Genomic DNA, 26,475 nt, shown 5'->3' on the forward strand with positions numbered 1-26,475 from the left:
AGAATTATGAGGATAAAAGTCCGAATTATGAGATTAAGGTCAATTCTGTGAATGAAGTCAGAATTCAGAGAATAAAGTTAGAATTCAGAGGAAAATAGTCAGAATTCTGAGACTAAGGTCCAAATTCTGACTTTGTTCTTGGAATGTTAAGTTTAAACTCAGAATTATGACTTTAAGGTCAAATTTCTGAGGAAGAAAGTCCTAATTTTGAGAGTAAAGTACTAATTCTGAAAGTAAAGTCTAAATTATGACTTTAAACTCAGAATTATGACTTGTTTCCTCAGAATTCTGATTTTATTAATTTTTTTTTTTCTCAGAACTCAAAAATATTGGACCTTGTTTTTGTTGTTATTGTTTTTTCAGTGGCCCTAATCCTCTTCTATATATATTTATATATATATAATAAAAACTAAGTAGAATGCAGTTAAACAAAGTTAAGTATATATATATATATATATATATATATATATATATATATATATATATATATATATATATATATATATATATATATATATATATACAATAAAACTACAATAAAAACTAAGTAGAATATGGTAAATTATATATTTGATTTGGTTTGATTATGCTTAAAAATACATAAAAACTAATTTTACAGGTACATCTAAATGAAAATAGAATATCATGAAAAAGTTCAATATTTCAGGAAGTGAACCCCATATATTATGATTTAACTCGTGCTCTTATTCTGGTATTCAGAACAGAGCGCAAAGTGAGGCTTCCTGTCAGTACTTCCGGGTGTGGGTCACGTGGTAAGGGTGATTTCCGTGTTGACAGAGCAGAGACTCCTCAGGAGGATGCTCTGGTTTTCCTGAGGTCATGGCGTTTGTTCGACACCAGGAGAGAACTAAAGGAAGGTTTGTGCTGTTTATTAGCTCTATGTTAGCCTAGCATGCTAACGCCTAACTCTGTTAGCTCTCATTGACCGCTACTAGCTGCTACTGACAGCGTCCGTGTGTCTGTCCGATGGAGCTCGTGCTACTCGTTTTCATAAACTATTCAGTTTCCCTCTAATGACGCTCAATTTTATTAATCTGACACATTAACAATACACTGTTTACTGACATTTAATTAAATGTAGCAGCTGAAACACGAGCTGGTAGTGAATGTCTGTAAGTGTCAGTGAGCTGCTCATTAGTTATTATTGATGTGGAACCAGCTTTAAACCCTGAACTCTGAATCAGATATATGAATTTAGTCATTTAAGTGTCTTTGTCATTTAGTACATTTTCTCTCAATTTTGTGTTTTTGTTGTCTTTTTGTTTCCTTGTTTTTTTTTTTTGTGCATATTTTTCTTTCATTTTCATTTTATTTATTATTTTTGTTGCAATTTTGTATATTTTTCTGTCATATTATCTATATTTTGTTGTTTTGTGTGTTCCTGTTGTCTTTTTGTATATTTTTATTCTCATTCTTTTGCATTTTTGTTCTCATTTTGTATATTTTTTTTTACTTATTCTTTGAATTTTTGTCGGCATTCTATGCATTTTTGTATGTTTCTGTCATCTTTTTGTGTATTCCTTTTGTGATTTTGTATATTTTTTCTCCCATTCTGTGTCTTTATGTTGTCTTTTTGTGTATTCCTGTTGATACTCTGTATATTTTTCCTTGCATTTTTGTTGTGATTTTGTATATATTTCTGTCATATTGTATATTTTCTGTTGTTTTGTGTGTTTCTGTTGTCTTTTTGTCCATTCTTGTTGTTATTGTGTATATGTTTTTCCTTCTTTGATTTTTTGTATTCATTTTACGCATTTTTGTTGTCATTTTGTGTATTCGTTGTTGTTTTGTGTTGTCTTATATTGTAATTTTGTATGTTTTTGTCATCAGTTTTGTGTATTTTTCTGACATTGTAAATGTTTTTCATATTATTGTGAATTATTGTCATTTTGTGTATTTGTTTCACATTCTGTGTATTTTTGAAGCCATTTTTGTCATTATTTTCATGATCATTTTCTGTATTTTTCTGTCATGTTTTATATTTTTGATGTTGTTTTGTGTGTTTATGTTTCTTTTTGTGTATTTTGCTGGTTTTGTGATGAGTAATTTTGTGTATTTGTTATTTGTTTTATTTTCTTTCATTTTTGTTCTATTTCCAATCATTTAGTTTGTTTTTGTTGCTATTTATTATTTGTATTTTTCTGTCTGTGATTTTATTGCTTTGAGTATTCTTGTTGAATTATGTTTTTTTGAGTAATTTCTTGTATTTCTGTTGGCATTTAAAAAAATATTTCTGAAATTTTGTGGGTTTTTGTATTTTTGCGGTTGTTGTGTTTTTTTTTTTTTAAATGTTTTTTTTGTGGTTGTCATTTTATGTGTTTGGAATCACTTTTCTGCCATAAAACCTGTAAGTTTACATTATAGAAGAATATATAGTTTTTTACTGAAGATCAATATGTTAGTTGATTATTTCAAAGTGGATTGTTTTTTGGATAACTTTGACTGCTTGTTTTAAAACCTGTTTTAACAAAGTTATTTATCATGTTTCTTCTTCATATTTAAAGGCCTGAACATTTCTATTTATTTAAACGCTCACTAATAACTCTTAACACAACAAATTACCAAAACAAATGGAAAAAAGAAGAAAAACACATCCTGCAAAATACATATTTGTCAATCATTTGATTAGATTACACATTAATGAGTGTGGCTTTAAATGGAGAGCAGCAGACGTTAGCTGTTAATAACTCAACTAATACAGACAGAGGAGCTGATGATCTGTCAGCGTGAGACTGGAAATACACTTTAATCTTTAAACTCATCATTCACACAGTCCTAATCTGTGATTAATTACAGATTAATGTTAACTAGTACAATGGTCATCAGAAGTATGTATTCATATAGTGGGAGGAGCTTAAGTAGAGTGGTCAATTATGGCCAAATGCGTCTGTGTTTGAAGGTTGGATGTACAAAGAGGTGTACATACTCTGTACTCTGTAGTCTTATAAAGGGGCTTATTTGTGGGTGCAAAATAAAATAGTGTGTGTGATTTACCTGGTTTAATCCTGGTTGGTTTTTTTTAAAATTACTTTTTATATTTTTTTGTTTGTATTTTTCTGTAATGTATGTTTTTTGGAGTCATTATGTGTATTTTTGTATCTTTCTGTTGTGTTTTTGTGCATTTTTTGTACAATTATTGTTTTTTGTTGCCATTGTAGTATGATTCTGGAGTCATTTTGTGTATTTTTTGTATACATATTTATTTTTGTGTATTTTGGGTCATTTTCATGTCTTTGTTGTTGTTTGGTGTATTTTTCTGCAACATATGTTTTTTGGAGTAATTTTGTGTGTTTTTGGAGCCTTTTTGTATATTTTTGTGCATTTCTGTTGTCGTTTTCTGGACTTTTTGTATAAATATTTAGTTTTTTGTTTTATTTTACTCTTTTAGTATATTTTTATTATAATGTGTGTCTGTGTGTGTGTTTCTCTCTCTCTCCATCTCCTCCGTGGGTTATCTCTTACATGCACGCACGCGCATCAGCTGCACTTATACACATAATTGCAACACATCTTGCATGTACATCCAAGGTGCGTATTTGCTTATATAGCACATGGTGAAAATATTAGCGTTTATAATGTCGTATCCACGGAGAAATTTGCATTTTTCGCTTCTAACACAGCCGTGGCCATTGCCGTCCAATAACTTCCGGGTCCCGTCATAACTTCCGGTCAAACAAACATGAAAATAAATGTTTTGAAATGTAATCACTAAATGAGGAACAGTCAAAAAGTATGTTTCTTCATAAGAGAAGTCCACAGGAGCTCAAAACTTGTGAAAGAGCCTCAAAACAGAACTAAGTAACTTGCGCTTAGCGTTCCCACTAAAGGTCTCTTTTGGTTATGTCACTGACGTAAACGTATAAGTTTGAGAAAAGTGAATTTGTAGACAACCGTGTGCAGCCACGGGGCTGGTCATAATCTAGCATTGCTTTGTATTGGGCTGCCATAAAGCAGGACGTCTTGCCACCGGGTCGGAGGCAGGGAAAGTTGCAAATTTGGTTTTCTGGCCAGAGACAGCAGGGGGGATGAAATACCCCCCAATCACCACATAAACGCATGCATTACCCTCACAGGGACTACGAGAAGAATTTATTAGGTGAAAAAGTTACTCAGTTGTGCTTTAAACTATCTTCCTCTCTCTCACTCGTTTGCCTGCGTGCAGGTCTGGTGCTACTCCAGGTCTTCAGCGAGCGATTGGCTCTGGCACGCAGCGGAGCTGTGTAGTGAAATAGCTATAGATGGTGCGCTAGCGCCCCCTCACACTGAGGTCAAATGCTGAATAGGTTTCACTTCTGGGTGAACATAAAATTAAAATAAATGTTTTGAAATGACCAAATTACTCCAAAATAACGGATGCACACACTTGGGCTATGTGGAAGCCATTGACAAAGTTTTAGGTTGGACAGACACGTCGGGGAGATATTAGCTCCACAAACACATGCACACACACGCACACACACTTTGCTTTTATTATAAGATAAGATGAGCAATCTCAGTTTAACCTTTGATTTCAGTTTGTGTCTCAGACACAATAAAAAACAATAAAACCAGTTTATCATTCTACAGATGTTTCTATTGGGATATCACAATATTTCCATAAGAATTTCTTAGAATTGTTGTAGAAACCATATGAGTCATAGTTTAAAAATAACAATGCATATTACATTTATTTTATACTGCAAATGAAAGTGTTAAACAGGCTATGACTACAAAATGCACACATGGCAGAAAAAAATAAAGATAAAAAATGGGAATAAATATAGATTTTTTTAATATCTCCAAAACATTTAAAAATAAATAAGAACTTTTACATATCATCATCATCTGTAGTAAAGAGCTAAAATGTTGGCTAATTATAATACATTAAAAAAAATACCTATTCTGATATAATATTATCACCCAAATAAAAAGTAATAATAAATAAAAATTGTGATATATCGTATATTGATGTTGAAATTTTTTCTCTACCTTACCAGAAGGGTGGTTGGTCTATTTTAACTCTCATTTGTTTGTAAAAGTAGTGGGCACATCATAATAGGTCACTAAAGTTATCTTATTTTATTTTTTTTTCTTCTTTTTTATTACATAAAGATGGATAAACGGCAACAATTACAACAGTAATATTAGTAATATATATAAGGGATGATGGAAAGAGAAAAAAAGAAAAGCAAAATGTAAAATTACAACAGTGTTGATGAAGATCATAATGGCAGCAATAAATAATAAAGTGACGATCATAGTGATAATTAAAGTAATATAATATTCATGAAATAAACCTAAAAGATGACCTCAGGTTGTTGCATATTAAAAATTATTTATTTTCATAGTAAATAATTATTTTTGGATTCAAGGTTTAAAAACAGCAATAATACACAAAATGACAATAATACACAAAGCAAAGATAAAAATATCCAAATATGACAAATTAAAATAAACAAATCAAAAATATACAAAATAATGGTCAGAAACTGTGCATTATGACAACAAAATATGCAAAATGACAATAATGCACAAATCAATGATAAAAATATCCAAATATGACAAATTAAAATAAACAAATCAAAAATATACAAAATAATGGTCAGAAACTGTGCATTATGACAGCAAAATGACACTAAAAGCACAGTATCACAACACAAAAAATGACTCCAATAACACAAAAAATATCCAAATATGACAGAAAATTAATAATAATATCGTGATGACCTGAGTAATAAGTAAAGCAATAAAATATGGTATAAAATAAACCTTAAAGATGACCTCAGGTTGTTACATATTATGAATAATTTCTTTTCACACTAAATATTTCTATTTGGATTCATGTTTTTCATTTTCTGTCACATTTTTTCCTCTCACGTATCTTTTTAAAACCACAAACAAAGCAGGTTTTTTTTTGTCATTGTTGGTTTTTACAAAGTGTGCGTCGGATGTTCTCACACTAACATCAGCTGTTGTGTTTGCAGGTTCTCCCTCCTCTTGCTGGATCTGGAGGAGTTCTACTTTGAACAGCACACTGCGTACCATGTGAGACGCACTGCACAAAGGGAGAGGTGGGTTTGAACCTGAACGCATCACAACAACAATAACACTGAGATGTTCCACTCTATGGGAACGGCTCCCTTCTGTTTTTATATAATACCAGCAAGTCTGGATCACACCAGGAATAATAAATACTAACTGTTACTGTCCCATGAAAGCATGAGGAAACTGTTTTTATTTGTGAAACAAGTAGATTGTTTACAGATAAAACATATTTTTAAATCCTTTGGATTACAGTAGCGGTAAGAATAATCAGAAACATCTGATAATTTAATCATGAAAATAAAGAAATACAACAGTAATGATTTTTTTTATGAAATAAATACAATTGTCAGTCAGTTATTGAAGTGTTTAATTTTTATGTTTACGTGTATTTGTCATTTGCACATTTGTGATGTTTTTTCTGCTGTTGTTTTTTAATTATTGTGGGAATGCAAATTTTTCTTATTTTTCTTATTCTTCCGTACGTATTTTAACTTGCTACTACCAATTTTTAACCGATCTACACCATTCAAATGTGAAAATGTACCAATGCTTAGTGGCAATGTTGCTCTGAGATTTGTAAAATGCAATTACTTTTACTTTTAATGCAATATTATGTTTTATGCTTTTACTGTAAACTGCTATAACTCTGTCAGTGTTAAACTCAGACACAAATGTAGTTCCACTGTCTAATCTACAAATCTATCTATTTTGTACGTGTTGCACTCTGATAAAATTAATTTATATGATTTTTTTTAATTGACCCTGTTTGTCATGCTTCATGCGAATCTTAACTAATTTACACAAATCAAAGATCAAAATGTTCTGAAAATATCTAACTTGTAAAATGCTGACTCGCTTATTTTCAATGTAATTTAAGGTTTTATGGAAATTATGCTGCTTTTGCAATCCTTGGAGTGCTTGATTAGGCCTGCTACAGTGTGACAGCTGCTGCTCACTGCAGTTAAAGCTTTAAGCCACAATTTATAGTTTAAAATGTCGCTACAATCTTAGCGTTCACCCCTTACTTTGCTTCCACAAGTAGGACTTTTCTAGTTATTGTTATTTGTTTATTTATTTTTTTACATTTTGCACCATTATCCTATGTTGGTATTTATTTTTGTTCTTACTGTCTGCTATTTTATTGTGTTGCTGCAACATGTAAATTTGTGTTTTGAAGATCTATAAAGGTCTATTTTATTCTATTCTCTTTTCTATTTCTTAAGTGTGTCAATGAATGAATGAATGTATTTTCATCCTATTGTTACTGCTCTTTCAGGAAAGTTCGAGGTTCCTTCAAGGTTTGTTCCAGATCCATAATTTTTGATCCAGATGACTTTGCTGAGCCGATTCTAAAGGTTTGTCTGATTGACAAGTTACATTTAAAGTAAACAAACAACCTGGTAAAATAGATGTAATAGGATGACACATCAACCTGAGATTCCTCAGTGAAGCCACTTGCTTGGTTTACGGAGCCATTTTTAGACATGTTTTCCAGATAGTTTTGTAGATTTGATTCTATTTTTATGTGTTTGATCTGTAGATTCTTCTGCGAGACTGTACGAAGATCCAGTTTGTGCAAAAGGAGACGAACCCTTTTGAAGAGTGAGCAATATTTTTACTCACGGATGTCACACCTTCAACTCACACGCTGGTGTTTTGTTTTAGTTTGTCAAACAGGTTACTGCCTCCGCACTGAAGCTTCTACAGCAGATATGGGCCACTAGAGGTCCCACAGTCTAATAGTGTGTGGCCCCTGAATAAACGCACAAAATGAAAATGCACACTGACTCCCAAAAGCCAACCAAATGACAGAAAAATACATAAAAACAGCAAAAATACACAAAATGACTCCAAAAACATACAAGACAATGATAAAGATATCCAAATAGGACAGAAAAATAACAAAACAAATGCAAGAATACACAAAATGACAAGAAAATTACAATATTGCTCAAAAAACGCACATGACAACAAAAATGACTCCAAAAGCACATTATAACAGAAATACACAAAATGACTCCAATAACCCACAAAAAAATATCATAATATGACAGAAAAATTAACAAAACAAAACCAAAAAATGCACAATATAACTCAAATAATTCACATTATATAAACAAAAATGTGCAAAATGACCAAGAAAATGTGCAAAAATACTACAAAAATGACTCCAAAAGTAAAACATGACAACAAATATGACTCAAAAAGTGCAACATGACAGGAAATAAACACAATTACTAAAAAAAAATGACATGATGACAACAGAAATATGCAAAATGACAAAAAAAATGAAACTACTACAAAAATACACAACAATGACTATAAGCTTTTAAATACTACATGTACTGTTTTTTTAGGGTTGAATCTATTTTGTTGTGTTTATTGCCACTATTGCACTTTATCACAATGTTGTAACTGCTGTAGCTACTTCATGGCTGTCTGTTTTTTTTCCTCCTGCATAGTGACTGACTGATGAGATGAAAATGTGGATGTGTGTATTGTTCTTTATCTTGCTGTTACCCAACCCACTACTGTGAACTGAATTGCCCCTCGGGGATAAATAAAGTTTTCTGAATCTGAAAAGCATAATATGATAAAAAATACACACAAATGACTCCAAAAGCGTAATATGAAAACAAAAATGCACAAAATGACTAAAAAACAACACTAAAAGATAACAAAAACACTCAAATTTGTTGTTTTTGTTTTGTCGTTATTCTAATGCTGACATGAATATTGATCATGTGACCCCCAGATTAGATACTGTGGCATGTTTAAAAAAAGTATCCACAAAGTTTTTAACTTAACACATTTAAACCAATGCTCATTATTAGTTGATATTTTCTTTTTAATTTTAAATCAGATGTTTTTTTAATTATCAGACGTGTTTGATATTTAATATATTTTCTTGTTTGTGTTTATGCTCTCAGTCCAAAGCAGTCATCTATCCTTATTTCATGTGGACAGGTGAGTTCATGTTTTATCAGGTTTTTCTCTAACGTTGTGTTAAAACTTACATTTAGTTTCACTTTCGTTGTAGATTATTTCTATCAAAGAAGGAAACGTGATAGCTCCTTACCACAATGAAAGGGTGAGTCACTCTGTGTGTTCATGCTTTAATATTTGTCCTTATGGTTAAACCAGGAACATAATTTACAGATTATCAGAATATTCTAACTTTGTTCTAACATCAGGGAGCAAAAAAATTGACCTTCCATCTAGAAGTTTGGAATAAAACGGAAGATGTTGTCCAGACGTTACTGCAGGTATGTGGCTTTTTTACTACATTTATTTATTCCACATTTTCTAAAGAGATGGATCTTGTAGAGTAGTTTTTCTTTTTTCTTTCCTGTAGCTCCACAGAGCGTCCTGTCTGGGAAAACTGGGAGATCAAACTGCAATGGTGAGTCAATATTTAGGCTCTTTATTGTCCTCCAGAGCAGCAAAAGTTATGATTCTGATTTTACTTATATTTTTTATAATTGTTTATATAAAGGTAATTCATAAACGCTCTTTGGGTTGTGAAAATTCCACAGGAACTTAAATTCGGCAAGTATTTATTTGAATTACTGGTAACTGGAAATTGGGAGTAATTTTAAACTACTGTATCATATCCAAACATAAATATTAGCATTTATTCAAAAATAATCAAGTTTAAAAAAAAAAACAAAAGCAAAAATACACAAAATGACAAGAAATAAATCATTACTCAAAAATTCACATTATAACAGCAAATATACAAAATGACCAGAAAACATTTTAAAAATGACTCCAAAAGCACAAAATGCCAATAAAAATGTCTCAAAAAGCACAATATGACAACAAAAAGGCACAAAATGACAAGTAATACACCTGATTATTCAAAATAATTAACATCATGTCAACAAAAATATGCAAAATGACCAGAAATATTTTAAAATACACAAAAACAACTTCAAAAGCACAATATGACAACAAAAAATAAACAAAAATGACCCTTTGACACTCGGGAATTAGTGGTATTTAACAGGAATTGTTCACATTTTAACCTTAACCCTTAACAGGAATGCTGAATATATATTTTAGCATCATTTAAAATATCAGCATCAATTATTTAAAAGTTTTTCCCAATTTAATGGTTCACTCCAATAAATAATTTCCATGAAAAGTATATATTTTTGAAAATTCCCGAGTTTTATTTCTCATGTAAATTTAACAAAAAATTTCCCCCCCCCCTTTCTACCCTAATCTCACAGCCAAATATCTTCTAATTTCAGCACTAATATTCTCATAAATAAATGCAATTTTATGTGAAAATCTTTGGTAAATTCTGGATTTGTAATGAAAACAGAAGCACTGCAGGAAAGCTTAATTTGTTTTAAATATCCTCCTTTTAAAGCAAACTAACCTCTGTTCCATGGTGGTAGAGAGCAGTTATATCATGTATCTGACACTTGTGATAATATTGATTAATAATATCAGGCTCTAATCAGTCAGAATTCTGTTGAATACATAAAAACAACAAAATTACACCAATAACACACAAAACAACAATGAAAAAATATCCAAATATGACGGAAAAATCAACAAAACAAAAGCAAAAATACATAAAATGACAATAAATACACACGATTACTCAAAGATGAACATTATGACAACAAAAAATGCCAAAAGTGAATCCAATACCACAATATGACAACAACGATACACACAGTGACAAGAAAATATATAAAACTATTCCAGAAATACACAAAAATTACTCCAAATGCACAATATGACAACACAAATGATTCAAAAAGCAGAATATGACAACAAAAATACACAAAATGGACATTGTTTTGTGTTTTCAGATCGCTGCTAATCTCCAGTCCAGGTTGGCGAGGACATCGTTTGATAAAAACTGGTACGCACACGTCCAACAGAAACATCTGTGTGTAGTTTCCCTCTGTGGTTGTTGTCTTTACTAAGGCTGTGTGTGCGTGTGTGCGTGTGTGCGTGTGTGCGTGCGTGTGTGCGTGTGTGCGTGTGTGCGTGCGTGTGTGCGTGCATGCGCAGTTTTGAGAGTGTAATTGAGAAGCCTCACATGGAGTGTGCTGTGGAGATGGTTCTTCCTCTGGTGTCTAATCCAGGCCACGTGTGCATCACTGATACTAACCTCTACTTCCAGCCTCTCAACGGCTACCCGGTGAGCTCTCAGCATGGCCCCGCCCCCTTTAATGAAACTGTTTTCTGATTGGTTGAGCTGTCACATTCTTTCAGGAGCATGTGATCACTATCAAACTGCGCAAAGTCAGAAGAATCTACAAGAGACGACACAGCCTCAGACCACTGGTTAGTTACACACGCATGCTCTGTTTACACAAGGGTTGGGCACCGAGAACCTGTTCCAAATAGGAACCGGTTCTTAACGTCCGGTTGCGGAACCGTTACGAAGATGTTTGCATTTTGATTTTTTTTTTTTATTCCTAAATGCCCGCACTAGTTTGTTTCTGCGGCTTGTTCTGTTTGTTTACGTGGGGTTTGTATAAGATGTATAAGAATCCGAATTGAGAATAGTTTAGAACAGGAATCGAAATTGAAAATCGGAATCAGAATCATTAAAATCCAAACGATGCCCAACCCTAGTTCTCACACACACACACACACACACACACATGCTCTGAAAGTGTAGAGCAGAGACAATTATCATCCTCATCATTCATGTCAGCGGGAACACAGGGAGGTTTTTAGGTTTAATTCTACAGTTGTTATGTTGTTCTTTTGTGCATTTTTCTGCAAATTTGTTTTGTGGTCGTTTGGTTTATTTCTTTTTATTCTATGTATTTTTGTCGTTTCGTGCATTATGAGTCATTTTCTGTACTTGGAGTTATTGCTGTGTATTTTTTTGTCTTTTATGTATTTTGTTTTTTGATGTCCTTTTGTATCCTTTTCTCTAGTTTTGTTTGGTTTTTTGAGTAATTTAATTGTGTATTTTTGTTATTCTTTAGTCTCTGTTCTTTTTTTTTTTTGTCTTTTTCTGTAATCTGTTTAGTTTTTTGAAGTAATTTTGTCTATTTTTGTACTCATTTAGTCCATTTTGTTCTCATTTAGTCCATTTTTGTCTTTTTGTGTCTTTTTCTATAATTTTGTTTTTTCTTTTGTTGTCCTTTAGTCTATTTTTGTCCTTTTTTTGTTTTTTACTGTAATTTAATGTCCCTTTTGGACTACCACACACTTTTGATGTGTGGTAGTTGTCCTTTTGTGTCTTTTTCTGTAATTTTGTTTATTGTTTTTTTAGTTATTTTGTGTATTTTTGTTATCCATTACTCTATTTTTGTGCTTTTTTGTGTTGTTCTGTATTTCTCTGCTTTTCCTTTGGGAGCCACACAACATTAAAGCAAGGGCCGCACGTGGCCCCTAGGCCGCCAGTTGCTTATGTCTGGTGTGGTGTGTAAACTTGTTTTTTTGTCTGTTTTCGAGGGTCTGGAGGTTTTCTGCACTGAGAATGACTTTTGCTCAGACATCTACCTAAAGTGTTACAACACAGCAGACAGAGACGAGATCTACTACTACATGGCTTCTTTCCTGGGTAACAATATCAAACAGATCACATATTTTCAAATGTTAATCCTAATCCAAATAATCTGAGGTTTTTGATTTCATCAGCAAACCTTCTGCAGCTTCTTGTAACCCTCTGATGGAATCAAAACACTTTGTTATGTTGTGCTGCACAGAGAACCCTGTGACAGAGCACACAGCAGAGAGCTATATGCTACAGTGGCAGCGAGGTCATCTCAGCAACTACCAGTACCTGCTCCACCTCAACAACCTGGCAGACCGCAGCTGTAACGACCTCTCTCAGTACCCCGTGTTCCCCTGGGTCATCGCTGACTACACCAGCCCCCAGTTGGGTTAGTTTGCAGCTAACCGCTAGCATAACCTCTAACATCTCCACTATAGCACCACTAAACATCACAGCTAACATCATCGCTGACTGCACCAGCTTCCAGCTGTGTTAGTTAGTAGCTAACCGCGAACATCACCACTACATCACCATTAGATATCACAGCTAACGTCACCGCTAGTATCAGTGCAATGGTCATGGCTAAAATCACTGCTCGCATCACAGCTAGTATCACAACTAGTAACGCCCCTAGCATCACCGCTAGTATCAGTGCAATGGTCACGGCTAAAATCGCTGCTAGTATCACAACTAGTAACACCCCTAGCATCACCGCTAACATCACCGCTAGTATCAGCGCAATGATCACGGCTAAAATCACTGCTAGCATCACAGCTAGTATCACAGCTAGTAACACCCCTAGCATCACCGCTAACATCACCGCTAGTATCAGCGCAATGGTCACGGCTAAAATCACTGCTAGCATCACAGCTAGTATCACAACTAGTAACACCCCTAGCATCACCGCTAACATCACCGCTAGTATCAGCGCAATTGTCATGGCTAAAATCACTGCTAGCATCACAGCTAGTATCACAACTAGTAACACCCCTAGCATCACCGCTAGTATCAGCACAATGGTCACAGCTAAAATCACTGCTAGCATCACAGCTAGTATCACAGCTAGTAACACCCCTAGCATCACCGCTAGTATCAGCGCAATGGTCACGGCTAAAATCACTGCTAGCATCACAGCTAGTATCACAGCTAGTAACACCCCTAGCATCACCGCTAGTATCAGCGCAATGGTCACAGCTAAAATTACTGCTAGCATCACAGCTAGTATAAGTGCTATCGTCAAAGCTAACATCACCGCTATCATCATTATTGACATCATGAGTGACATCAAAGGTAGAGTGGGTCGTTTAATAACCGAAGGGTTAGGGGTTTGAATCCCGCTCTAGCCAAGTCATTGTCATTGTGTCCTTGAGCAAGGCACTTTACCGCTAACATCACCGATATCATCACTGCTAAAATCACTGCTTGCATCACCGCTAACGTCACCATCATTATCATTATTACAGCTAACAACACACTATCATCACCGCTAACATCATTACTATCGTCACCACTACCATCGCAGCTAACATCAACGCTAACATCACTTTCTGTTTCTCAGACATGACAAAGGCAGACACCTTCAGAGATCTGAGTAAACCTGTGGGAGCTCTGAACGAGGAGCGGCTGGACCGTTTACTGGTGAGTGTGATTGGATGTTCTGAGTGATGGATGAGAGATGGATGAGTGATGCTCAGTGCTCGTGTCCTCAGGCTCGTTACAGAGGAATGCCTGAACCTCGCTTCATGTTTGGTAGTCACTACTCGTCCCCAGGATACGTCCTCTTCTACCTGGTCAGAGTCGGTACGTCCTCACACTAATTTCTCATAGCAATCTAAATTGACAGAAAAATACACAAACACCAAAAACTACACTAAACGACTCTATAAACCATATGAAAATACAGAAAAATGACAACAAATGTACACGATATTACTCCATAAACGCACAAGACAACTACAAATAAAAACAGAAAAATATACCAAGCATTGACAAAGGCACACAAAACAACAAGAACACACAAAATGAGAGAAAATGATACAAAAATACAACAAAAATAAACAAAAATACTAAACATTTTTTTGTTTGAAAAACATACAAAAGGAAAACAAAAAAAGCACAAAGCAACTACAAAAATATTAGAAAGTTGGACAAGAGACAAAAAATACACCAAATTCAGAGAAAAATAAACATACAAAATTGCTGTAAAAAACACACAAAAGAACTCCAAAATAAACAAAAATAACAAAAAAATATACAAAGCGATGACAAAAACACATAAAGATACAAAATTACTAAAAACACAAAATTCAACAATCTTAACACACAGACTCATTGTTGTTTTCTCTGTTAATGCTCAGATTGGTCAGAAAAATATACATAACAAGATTAAAATACACAAAAATGACTCCCAAAACACAACATTTAACCACATGAAGCCTTTGTTGTTGCCTGTGTTAATGCTCCGATTGGTCTGATCTAATTCATTATTATTATTATTATTATTATTATTTTTACAAATAATAATTTATCACAGGTTTAATGCTTTCATTAATGTTTGAATTCTGCCATCTTTTCCAGCTCCAGAGCACATGCTGTGTCTCCAGAACGGTCGCTATGACAACGCAGACCGCATGTTTAACAAGTAGGTCACATGACTCGTCAAAGCTCATCTCACATATCATTTAAATAATAATAAATCATCATTATTGTCCCTCCTGTGAACTGTTACAGTTTAGGTGAAACATGGAGAAACTGTTTAGAAGGAGCGACGGACTTTAAAGAGGTAGAAATCATTGTTTACCACCAACAGAGTGTATTTTATAAGAGTACTCTGACTGTTTTATGTATCTGACTGTGTGTGTAGCTCATCCCAGAGTTTTATGGGGACGACCCGAGCTTCTTGGAGAACAAACTGGGTCTGGACCTGGGCAGGAAGCAGAACGGGAGCTATGTGGGTGACGTGGTTCTACCACCGTGGGCCACAGGTGTGAACGGACTTAAAATAAAGCTCTGAAACTGATGCGTTCAAGGCAACTCGGAACTCTGCAATTCTAAGTTGAAAATTCAGAGATCTGAGTTCAACCAGCACATGGAAAATATCTCAAACATGGCTGACTGCTATAATAGTGTGTGTTTTTTCCAATAATGCCCAACTGCAGCCGTGGGTACAGTACAAGCCACGCCCCCTACAAACCACACCCACGCAAGCAATTTTTCAATGTAACCTCAAATTTAGCCAGGAAGTGGAGGCGGTAGCGGTTCAGGTTAGTGGAAAGGTTCATGTCCAGGTATTGGATTAGAGGGATTGATAGGACGTATTTTGTAGGGGGCGTGGTTTGTAGGAGCTGCGGCTGCAGCTAGACCCTTCTTGTTTTTCCCCAACTTTACCAAGTAGGAGCTTTCAAGTCACTTTTCCATGTTGGAGGTCAGAAAATCCTGAGTTCTGAGTTGCTTTGAACGTAGCATTAGATCACATTAAAGTGTACTTTGTAAATATTTACCTAATTTTGTGTCTTTTTGTCGTTTTGTGTTCTTGGAGTCAATTTTTGTTTTTGTTGTTTTGTGTGTGTGTTTTTTACTTTGATCATTTTTCTCTCTTTTTTTGTGTTTTTGTCATTTTGTGTTCTTGGAGTCAATTTATTTCTTGGATTGTGTGTGTTTTGAGTCAGTTTGTGTTGTTCTTATTGTGTAATTTTTTGCATTTTTGTTACTATTTCGTACATTTTTTTCCCCCATTTTGTGTGTTTTTGTTGTTGTTTTGTGTTCTTGGAGTCGATTTTTTAATTTCTTCCATTTTATTTGTTTGTGGTTTTGTTGTCATTTTATAAATTTTTTGTCATCTTGTTTGTTTGAGTCATTTTGTCCATATTTGTTGTTATTTTGTATTTTTTTCTTTTATTCGCTTGTGTTTTTTTTGTGTTACTGGAGTTAAGAGTTCATGTGTATCTTTATGTTGTCATTTAGTATTTTCTTTGTTTTATGTGTTTGACTTCAGATGCAAGTGATTATCTCCAGAAACACAAGGCGGCACTAGAGAGTCAGTACGTGTCTGAACATCTCCATGAGTGGATCGACTTAGTGTTTGGATTCAAACAGAGAGGCAGTGAGGCCATAGCAGCACACAACGGTACACTACTACACAACCACTACTACACAACGGTACACTTAATTAATTGCTTTTTATCTTCTATCTATCTCCAGTGTTTCACCCTCTCACCTATGAAGGAGGATTGGACTGTGACAGGTACTTGAACACATCACTTTGTAAGTGATTAGTGTTTATCCCTAAAGTTCTGTGTGTCTGTGTCTGTGTGTGTAGCATTGAGGACATTGATCAGAGGGTAGCCATGCTGACTCAGATCCTAGAGTTTGGTCAGACCCCCAGTCAGCTGTTCAGCAGCCCCCACCCTCAGAGGATCACCCCCAGGTTCCACAACATCAGCCGCAGCCCCAGCACCTCCTCCCCCACCTGTGAGCTGTCCCCAGGTATCAGAGCACACACAAACAATAAAAACACACACTAAACAACAACATAAACACACCTCTCTTATGTCGGCAACTTCTGTCACAGCGAATTAAGGGTCACATGATCAACATTCATGTCAGCATTAGAAAAACGACCAATCAAAGCATTAACACAGGAAACAACAAAGGCTTTGTGTATGTTTGCATGTTATAATTTTTTCCCTGTTATTTTTGTGTATTTTTTTTTACAGTCATTTTGTTTTTGTTTAACTCATTTTGTGCATATTTGTATTTTTTCTGTTTTATTTGTTGGTGTTTTTGTTGTTTTGTGTTACTGGAGTCAGTTTGTGTCTTTTTTTTCCATCCATCCATTTTCTTCCGCTTTATCCGGGCCCGGATCGCGGAGGCAGCAGTCTCAGCAGAGAAGCCCAGACCTCCCGATCCACGCACACCTCCTCCAGCTGTTCTGGGGGGACCCCGAGGCGACACCAGCTCAGAGACATAGTCCCTCCAGCGTGTCCTGGGCCTTCCACGAGGCCTCTTCCCATTAGGACATGCCTGAAACACCTCCCAAGGGAGGCAACCAGAAGGCATCCGAAACAGATGCCCGAGCCACCTCAGCTGGCTCCTTTCGACGTGAAGGAGCAGCGACTCTACTCCGAGCTCCTCCCGGGTGACTGAGCTTGTCACCTTATCTCGAAGGGAGCGCCCAGTCACCCTGCAAAGGAAACTCATTTCGGCCGCCTGTATCCGCGATCTTGTCCTTTCAGTCATTACCCAAATCTCATGACCATAGGTGAGGATAGGAACGTAGATCGATCGGTTAATTGAGCGCTTTGCCCCCCGACTCAGCTCCCTCATCACCACAACAGTCCGATACAGGGACCGGATCACTGCTGTCGCCGCACCGATTCGTCTATCGATCTCACGCTCCATTCGACCCTCATTTGTGAACAAGACCCTGAGATACTTGAACTCCTCCACTTGAGGCAAGGACTCTCCACCGACCCAGAAGGGGGAAACCACCTTTTTCCGTTGGAGAACCATAGCCTTAGATTAGGAGGTGCTGATCCTCATCCCGGCCGCTTCACACTCGGCTGCAAACCGCCCCAGTGCACGCTGAAGGTCCTGATTTGAGGAAGCCAACAGAACAACATAATTTGCAAACAGCAGAGATGAGATCCTGAGCACCTAGAAATTCTGTCCATAAAAATAATGAACAGAACCAGTGACAAAGGGCAGCCCTGGCGGAGGCCAACATGCACTGGAAACAGGTCTGACTTACTGCCGGCAATGCGAACCAGGCTCCTGCTGCGGTCTTACAGGGAACAGACAGCCCTTAGCAAAGGGCCCCGGACCCCATACTCCCGGAGCACCCCCCACAGGGCACCACGGGGGACACGGTCGAACACCTTCTCCAGACAGGCATCAGAGACTTTACAGCCACAGCTGCGAACGGCTGCATTGACAATGGAGGAGGAGAACATGGTCCACTCGGACTCCATGTCTCCCACCTCCCTCGCGATCTGGGAGAAGCTCATCCGGAGGTGGGAGTTGAAGACCCCACTGATAGAGGGATCCACCAGACGTTCCCAACAGACCCTCACAACACAATTGAGCCTACCAGGTCTGACTGGCTTCCTCCCCTGCCACCGGATCCAACTCACCACCAGGTGGTGATTGGTTGACAGCTCAGCCCCTCTCTTCACCCGAGTGTCCGAGATAAGCGGCCAGAGATTAGATGATGCAACTACAAAGTCGATCATCGACCTCCGGCCTAGAGTGTCCTGGTGCCACGTGCACTTATGGACACCCTTGTGCTCGATCATGGTGTTCGTTATGGACAAACTGTAACTGGCACAGAAGTCCAATAACAGAACACCACTCAGGTTCAGATCGGGGGGACCGTTTTTCCCAATCACCCCTGTCCAGGTCTCACTGTCGCAGCCCACGTGGGCGTTGAAGTCCCCCAGTAGAACAATGGAGTCCCCGGTCGGGACACCGTCGAGTACCCTTCCCAGGAACTCCAAGAAGGCCGGGTACTCTTCACCGATGTTGGGTCCGTAGGCCGAGACAACAGTGAGAGACCTGTCCCCAACCCAAAGGTGTAGGGACGCGACCCTCCCGTTCACTGGTGTGAACTCCAACACGTCACGGCTGAGCTGGGGGGCAATAAGCAAGTCCACCCCAGCCTGCCACCTCTCTCCACGGGCAATGACAGAGAAATGGAGCGTCCAGCCTCTCTTCAGGAGTTGGGATCCGGAGCCCAAGCTGTGCGTAGAGGTGAGCCCGATTATATCTAGCCGGTACCTCTCAACCTCCCACACAAGCTCAGGCTCCTTTCCCCCCAGCGAGGTGACGTTCCATGTCCCAACAGCCAGAAGCTGTGGACGCGGACTGGGCCGCCGAGGCACCCCCCGTTGACCGTGACCGAGTCCTCTCTGCACCCGACCCCTATGGATCCCTCTACGGGTGGTGAGTCCACAGGAGGGCGGGCCCACGTCGTCCTTTCGGGCTAAGCCCGGCCGGGTCCACCAGGCGCTTGCATTCGCGCCCCAACCCCAGGCCTGGCTCCAAGGTGGGGCCCCGGCTGCGCCATACCAGGCGACGTCATGGCCCTTGCTTTAACTTTATCCATATGGGTCTTCTGAACTGCTCTTAGTCTGACCCGTCACCTAGGACCTGTTTGCCATGGGAGACCCTACCAGGGGCATAATGCCCCAGACAACATAGCTCCTAGGGTCCTTCGGGCGCTCAAAAAACCCCACCACGTTAAGGTGGCAGTTCTCAGGGTTTTTTTGTTGTTTCGTTTTTGTTGTTGTTGTGTTGTGTGTTCTTTCAGTCAGTCTGTGTTGTTTTTGTGATTTTGTGTTTTAGGAGTCATTTTTGTGTATTTTAATGTCGTTTTGTGTATTTTTCTGTATTTATGTACTCGTCTTGTGTATTTTAGGTGTTTTGTGTATTATAGTTTCCTTTAGTTTCTCATTTTGTACAATTCATTGTCTTTTTGTGTGTTTCTGTAGTGGTTTGTGTGCATTTTTGTTGTCATTTTGTATCTTTTTTGTTTTGCTCATTTTGTGTTGTTTTGTGTAGTTTTCTGTAATTATGTGTTTTGGAGAACGTTTGTGTTTTTTTGTTGTTTTTTGTGCTATTTTTATATATGTTTGCTGTTGTGTGTAGTTTTGTTGTCCTGTGTATTTTTGGAATCATTTTGTGCATTTTTCTTGTGTTTTTGTGTCTTTACTAATAATCTTTGTAATTTCTTTTTTGTGTTTTTTTCTGTACTTTTTTTTATGTTTTTTGAGTGATTTTATCTATTTTGTTGTCATTTTGTGTGTGTTTATTATTGTTTGTAGTTTTTATTATTGTTTGTATTTTTTATATCATTTTGTATGTTTTGTGGCTCTTGTATTTCTCTGTATTCTTTTGAGTTATTTTGCGTATTTTTGTTGTCCTTTTGTGATTTGTTATTTTTTTCTTTAGTTTTGTATGTTTTTGGAGTTTTCACACGTCTATTTTACACTGTCACTGTTACAGACTGTTAGTTCATGTGGATGAAATATAAAATGATCCTATTGATGGTGGAACTAAATGCCACTGATCTACTGGTCCTCACCCTGCTCCATTACACTTTGTGTGTGTTTGTGTTCCAGCCTCTCACAGTGAGGAGTTTTCCTTTGAGGACCTCACAGAGGAGAGCAGGAAGTTGGCCTGGTCCAGCATGGAAAGTCTGAAGGTCGTTCAAAGTCATAAGATCCATAAAGAGTGAGTGAGTCCATGATGACGATCAGGAGTTATTTCCTGTGGAATGAAACGTTAACGTGTTCCTCTGGTCTGTACATTTTTTCTTCTTCTTCTTCGTGTGCAGAGCTCTCACAGGCATCGCCGTCAGTCGTGATGGATCCTCCATCTTCTCCACTTCTCAAGGTCAGTTCATCTGTTGTTTGTGCTCCAGGTTCACTTCATACCTCAGGATCAAACTCATTTCAGTTCCAGCGAGATTCATTTTGTCTTTTTTTTAATAATACGTTAAGTTGAGGTTTAGTTTATTCAGACAAGGCTTTTCATGAAAGTTCCTCTGAAGAAGACTGGCAGTTGACAGTCGAAACATGTTTGGAGATCAACATTTCCTGTAAAACCTTGTCTGAATAAACAAAGCTTCAAGTTTACATCCAAACTCATTTTAATTTAGCAGTTTTAACTCTAGTGGAGGAAAACGAGTAATTTCAACATTATTTTACTTTTGTATTGTATTGTATTGGTTTATTTGAAAGGGGACAGTGCAATTTCATATAACCTATGAACAAACATGGTTAAAAAAAGCCAGAATTAGCCAGGAGGCTATTTTTCATCTGTAGTCCCCTGGCCAAGATGTAAAAAGGCATTAAAATACAAGCATGACAATACATGTACAAGTCAATAACAACAATGACAGTACCAGTTACAATATTAAAACACACAAAAAACCTGTTACAATATTAAAACACACAAAAAGCACGTGTTCAAAAGGCTACGTTATCTAGTACAATACAATGCAGTGCAACATGCTCAACTTTTAATGTTGGCAGACGTACATGTTAATAAGACAAATTTTCAATTTTTTTTATAAAGGCCTTGTAAGTGGTTAGCTGTTTAACCTCCTCAGGTATTGAGTTCCACTCAGCAGCGCCCCTAACTGACCAGTCCGAGCGACTGAAAGCACTCCTGCGCAGAGGGATGACACAATCGCCTCTTACAGAGCCTCGAGTGACGCGCTCAGAGCTGTTTCTTTGGCTGACGAACTCTGCCAGAGGAGCTGGGGCCAAATCATGTGTTATTTTGTATATGAGACTCAAATCCGCAAATCTATGGAGACTGTCCCAATTTAAAAGGTGGTACTTTCTCAGGATTGCACAGTGATGATAGTGCCTTGGTTTTCTATCCAAGACTTTAATGGCTTGTTTGTATAATGTTTCCAAAGGTCTTTTTGCACTCTGACTTGCCTGAGACCAACTTGTTAGGCAGTAGTTAAAGTGGCTGAAGATCATGGAATGTAGATTATTGCAGCTTCAGTTGACATTTCATTTCGGATTGAGCGGTAATTTGCTAGATTAAACTTGATATTTTTACATAATTTGTCAATATGGGCTTTAAAGGAGAGGTGAGAATCTATTACTAACCCAAGGTATTTGTATTGATTTACAATTTGTAATTTTTCTCCAGCAACTAGTATGTCAGGATTAGATGAGGCTCTATTGGTTTTACTCAAAAACATACCTACAGTTTTTGAAGTATTTAGCTGCAGGCAGTTCTCCTGCAGCCAGGAAGTGACAAGAGTCATTGCTTTGGTAAGTTTATCTGCAACAATGTCCTTGGAGCGACCGTGAACAAATACAACGGTGTCATCTGCATACATCAAACATTCAACTTCAGAGCAGACAGTTGGCAAATCATTAATATAAAGGCTAAATAAGAGGGGCCCTAATATTGAGCCCTGAGAGACTCAGACTTGCTGTTGTTAATTAATAATATACGTCTCTTTCTTTCTTTATTTTGTTGAACGTTCATTCTTTTTATTAGTAAATTTCTCGAGCAGTTGTAACGTAGATAATTTATTCCTGGGATAAATAAAGGACTTTTGATTCTGATTTTTATTCCCTTGGTTTCATACATAAAATACAAAATATGTAAGAAACTGACAATATATAAGCAAAAAGTGACAGATTTCAGTCCCAACAGGATCATCACTTTAAATTTCCTAGTTTTTTTGACCAATTTCTACTTAATTACTGAAAATATTATGTCATAATTTGAGGAAAATTGAGGGATTTTGTTCAAATGTTTAACATTAAATATGACTGAAAATCAATGACTGAAATCACCAGGAAAACCTGCAAATATTGTTGAGTTTCATTTACACAGTGATACATGTCTTCATGTTTTTCTGTTTTGCATGCTCCAAAGGGCCAATTTTGGCCCCCGGGCCATGAGTTTGACACATGTGACTTTAGGTTCAAACTCCACTGTTTGTTTTTTTTTTTTCAGACTCAACACTGAAGATGTTTTCTAAAGATCTGAAGGAGTTCCAGAGGAGCATGTCCTTCTCTAACATGGTACTCCCACTACTCCTCCCACTGCTCCCATTACTTCCAGTCTGTGTTTGTGTCCTGTGTTTAAAACCTGCTGTATTTTAGGCTCTTTCTTCATGTTTGATGGTGGCTGAGGATAAGACGGTGGTCTGCTCATCCTGGGACAACCACATGTACGTACACATTAGCATGTTAGCATGTTAGCATGTCGCTAACATGACATAACACTCCTCCTTTGTAGCTACTTCTACTCCATCGCGTACGGCCGGAGGCAGGACACGCTGATGGGACACGATGACGCTGTCAGTGAGATGTGTTGGAGTGGAGAGAGGCTCTACACGGGGTCCTGGGACTCCACCGTTAAGGTGTTTGTTATTGTATGGACATCTGGTCTGTAGCTGTTTGAAGCTGTAGTAGTGATGTCTGTTTGCTCCACAGGTCTGGCGCTGTGTCACTGACAGCTCGTCCAGTCGCAGGAGAACCCAGTTCCACCTCCTCGCTGAGCTGGAGCACGATGCTGGGGTGAGTCAGGACAAAAATAAACACGATGTAAAAAATGTGACGAAAAAACACACAAAAACCTTTTTTTTTTGAGTAAAAAATGCAAAGTGAGGAGGGAAATCCACAACTGATGATCAACCAACTTTCTTTGGCCATTCACATACTGGTTATCAGGTTGGGCCAATCAGCTGCACGTTAAAGTAAAACACGTGGCTGCCCTAAGGGACCTTTACTGTCCCTTAAACAGTATGCAGCTGAAGCAAGCAAGTAAACTTTTTGGTGGGAATTCTTCGATCCTCAGGGTTTGTGTGTTTTCAACTGTCGTTAATTCACTCTAACTTCAGCAACCAGAGCGTGTCAATGCACTGTTTAAGGGTTCCTTAGGAGAGCTTTTCTTCTCTGCTTCATTGTCTACTACCAAACCTCGGAGATGGAACTGTCGCCTCCTACGATCACAGATTATACTGTTCTTATCCTCTTTCTATAAACAAAAGAGGTTTACATCAGCATCTTTAAATTTTCCTGATTATTTGGAGCAACCAAAAGCAGCACAAGTTGTTATTTTGACTGAAAAAGCTGCTAAATGATATAAAAATCAGGCTGAATGCTTCACTCCAAAAGAAAACAATGGGATGTTTACAGGCAGTGTGACATCATCAATCACGTGATTTCTAGATGGAGGAACAACTGCGGTAAAACTGTAAATTAGTCACATTTTTAATTACTTCCTCAAATATTCTTTGAATTCTTTGTGTGTGACATCATTAAAAAGCTTAGAAATCACTCTCACAATCTGTCAATACTTAAAAATTGTTGTTCATGGTTTTCTCGTGGTGTGTCACTAATGTGTTTAATCTTTTAATATTAAACAAATCTGTCCACATTTATTTAAATATCAAAGTTAAAATACTTTTTTGAATGATTTAATACCTTTAAATTCAGCCCTGTTTGTTGTTGATTCTGGTGCAGTGTTTCTCAGTTGTCCTGCTTTTCTCCATATTTTCATTTTTATTTATTTATTACAAGGACTTTTCCTTCAAGCACTTTTAAAGAAATTAACCCGACTAAACCTCTGGTGTTATTAATGATGTATTAAAGTAGTGTTCAGGTGCTGATCCTCTGTATGTTTCCTCATCCTCCAGGTGAACACGGTGGCGTTGAACCCATCAGGGACTCTGCTGAGCTCGGGTAGTAAGGAGGGTTCTCTGACCATCTGGGACACACTCAGCTATGTGATGCTACAGCAGCTCCACTGTCACACAGGAACCATCCACCAGACCTCCTTCAGTCCTGGTACGTCACTCATCTGATGTTATCACAAGTTATTAGTCACCGTTTCAATGTTCAAAGAAAGCAAAACACACACGACAGTACAGCACACATCCTCTGCAGAGTGACTTTGTTTTTTTAATGACTTCATGTAAAACACATCGTGAAATAATTTTATTGGCATTTGTGGAAATAAACAGGAAGTGATTAGTCACATGTTGATTGGTCACATGGTGTTCATCCTCAGACAGTCGTCACATCCTCAGCGTAGGTGCTGACTCATGTATGAAGGTCACTGATGTTCAGACGGGGATGGTGACGTCATCAGTCAGAGCTGAGGAGGAGCTCAGGTGAGAAGCTCACGTGCACTATAGAGCACGTGCACTGTGACCAGGAGCAGCTCTTATTGCTCCGTGTGCTTCCTGTTTGTGTAGGTGTTTCCGCTGGGACGGTAACTCTGTGCTGTGTGGGGGCCAATCAGGAGACCTGATTCTGTGGGACCTTCTGACCAATAGCATCACCAGGAGAATCCCCGCCCACTCAGGTATGAACCATCAGTGTGGACCAATCATTGCTCAGCTAAAGGCTCTGTCTCCTCCTCCAGCTGCTGTGGGCGTGATGTGGATGAACGACATGTGTAACACGGTGATCACAGGAGGAGACGATGGACAGGTCATGATGTGGAAAATACACACTTAGTGTCAACATCAGTGACCTTTGAACTTTAACCTCTGTTTTTAGCCTGTTAGCATTAACACTTGCTTTGTATTTTTAAAGCAGCATCAGCCTCATCCTCCTCATTAATGGATGCAGTTTTTTTTCTTCTTTTTTTAATTAATAATCATATTTCCAAACTTTTATTGTTTACGTGTCGTTACTGTTGGAGTAAATGACTCAAACACACAGAACATATTCAAAAATAATACAAAACATGACAAATCGACAACAAAAACACATAAATTGACTCCAAAGACACACAAGAATACTACAAAATATAGAAAACAACGAAAAATATCACACAAGACGACTACAAAATGCACAATAAAAAAACCTGACAAGATAAACACAAAATGACTTCAGAGACGACACAAAATACACAGAATTATTATTTTTTAAGCAAAACAACAAGATATTACACAAAGGGCCTGTCTTCTGAAGGTGTGTGTGTGCATGTGTGTGTGCTTTCTGCTTTTACAGTTTAAATGATCAACTTACGGAGTTACTAAAGATTGCGTTCACCCAGAATGTCGGCTTATTGAAGAAGTGAATTTCTTTAATTTAGCCCTGACTGCAGACCTCCACTGCAGGTGTCTCACTGTAGCAGGAGGAGGGGCTGCTGCCTCGGCCGGGGGAGTTGTTGCTTAAAAAGTTGAAATTTTTCAACTTTGAGCGACGAGGTCATGCAGGACCTAGTTGTCAGGATATTAATAATCTTTCTCAACAAGAACTATTGATTTGTCACATGACTGTTCCAGGGTTTGAGTTTGTTTTATTTAGTTTCACATCTACCTGTAGCTCTTTGTTTTTTAGACTGATGACAACTTGTTTGTAGTTTTATTTCAGAAAGTTTCACTTTTAGTTACAGTTGGAAACCTTTGTTAATTGAATATCCTAGTTATATTACAACAACCAAATTAAACTGTATCA

General features: G+C 37.4%; 1 protein-coding gene across 1 annotated transcript; it reads left to right on the forward strand.

The window, feature by feature from the left end:
• Positions 1-759: 759 nt before the first annotated feature.
• On the forward strand, positions 760-25,686 carry nsmaf (neutral sphingomyelinase (N-SMase) activation associated factor). The gene is made up of 31 exons (XM_028434932.1): positions 760-878; positions 5,985-6,071; positions 7,322-7,400; positions 7,586-7,647; positions 8,976-9,012; positions 9,086-9,136; positions 9,240-9,311; positions 9,401-9,448; positions 10,875-10,927; positions 11,080-11,209; positions 11,284-11,355; positions 12,484-12,592; positions 12,738-12,914; positions 14,085-14,164; positions 14,236-14,326; positions 15,104-15,167; positions 15,257-15,308; positions 15,390-15,510; positions 16,521-16,652; positions 16,727-16,769; positions 16,845-17,011; positions 20,644-20,755; positions 20,859-20,917; positions 23,015-23,082; positions 23,164-23,231; positions 23,300-23,423; positions 23,497-23,580; positions 24,702-24,852; positions 25,076-25,178; positions 25,263-25,372; positions 25,433-25,686. Exons 1-31 carry the CDS (start codon positions 841-843, stop codon positions 25,525-25,527), a joined length of 2,739 nt encoding a protein of 912 aa, XP_028290733.1. The 5' UTR covers positions 760-840; the 3' UTR covers positions 25,528-25,686.
• The last annotated feature ends 789 nt before the right edge of the window (positions 25,687-26,475 follow it).

The sequence above is a fragment of the Gouania willdenowi genome, chromosome 20, assembly GCF_900634775.1.
Source record: "Gouania willdenowi chromosome 20, fGouWil2.1, whole genome shotgun sequence".
NCBI lineage: Eukaryota > Metazoa > Chordata > Actinopteri > Blenniiformes > Gobiesocidae > Gouania > Gouania willdenowi.

What these genes read in the sequence shown, in the direction of transcription:
- nsmaf (XM_028434932.1), top strand. Translation starts at nt 841, where the DNA reads ATGGCGTTTGTTCGACACCAGGAGAGAACTAAAGGAAG. An exon ending in CATCTTCTCCACTTCTCAAG is followed by an intron (nt 20,918 to 23,014) that starts GTCAGTTCATCT and finishes TTTTTTTTTCAG; the next exon opens with ACTCAACACTGAAGATGTTT. An exon ending in AGAGCTGAGGAGGAGCTCAG is followed by an intron (nt 25,179 to 25,262) that starts GTGAGAAGCTCA and finishes CTGTTTGTGTAG; the next exon opens with GTGTTTCCGCTGGGACGGTA.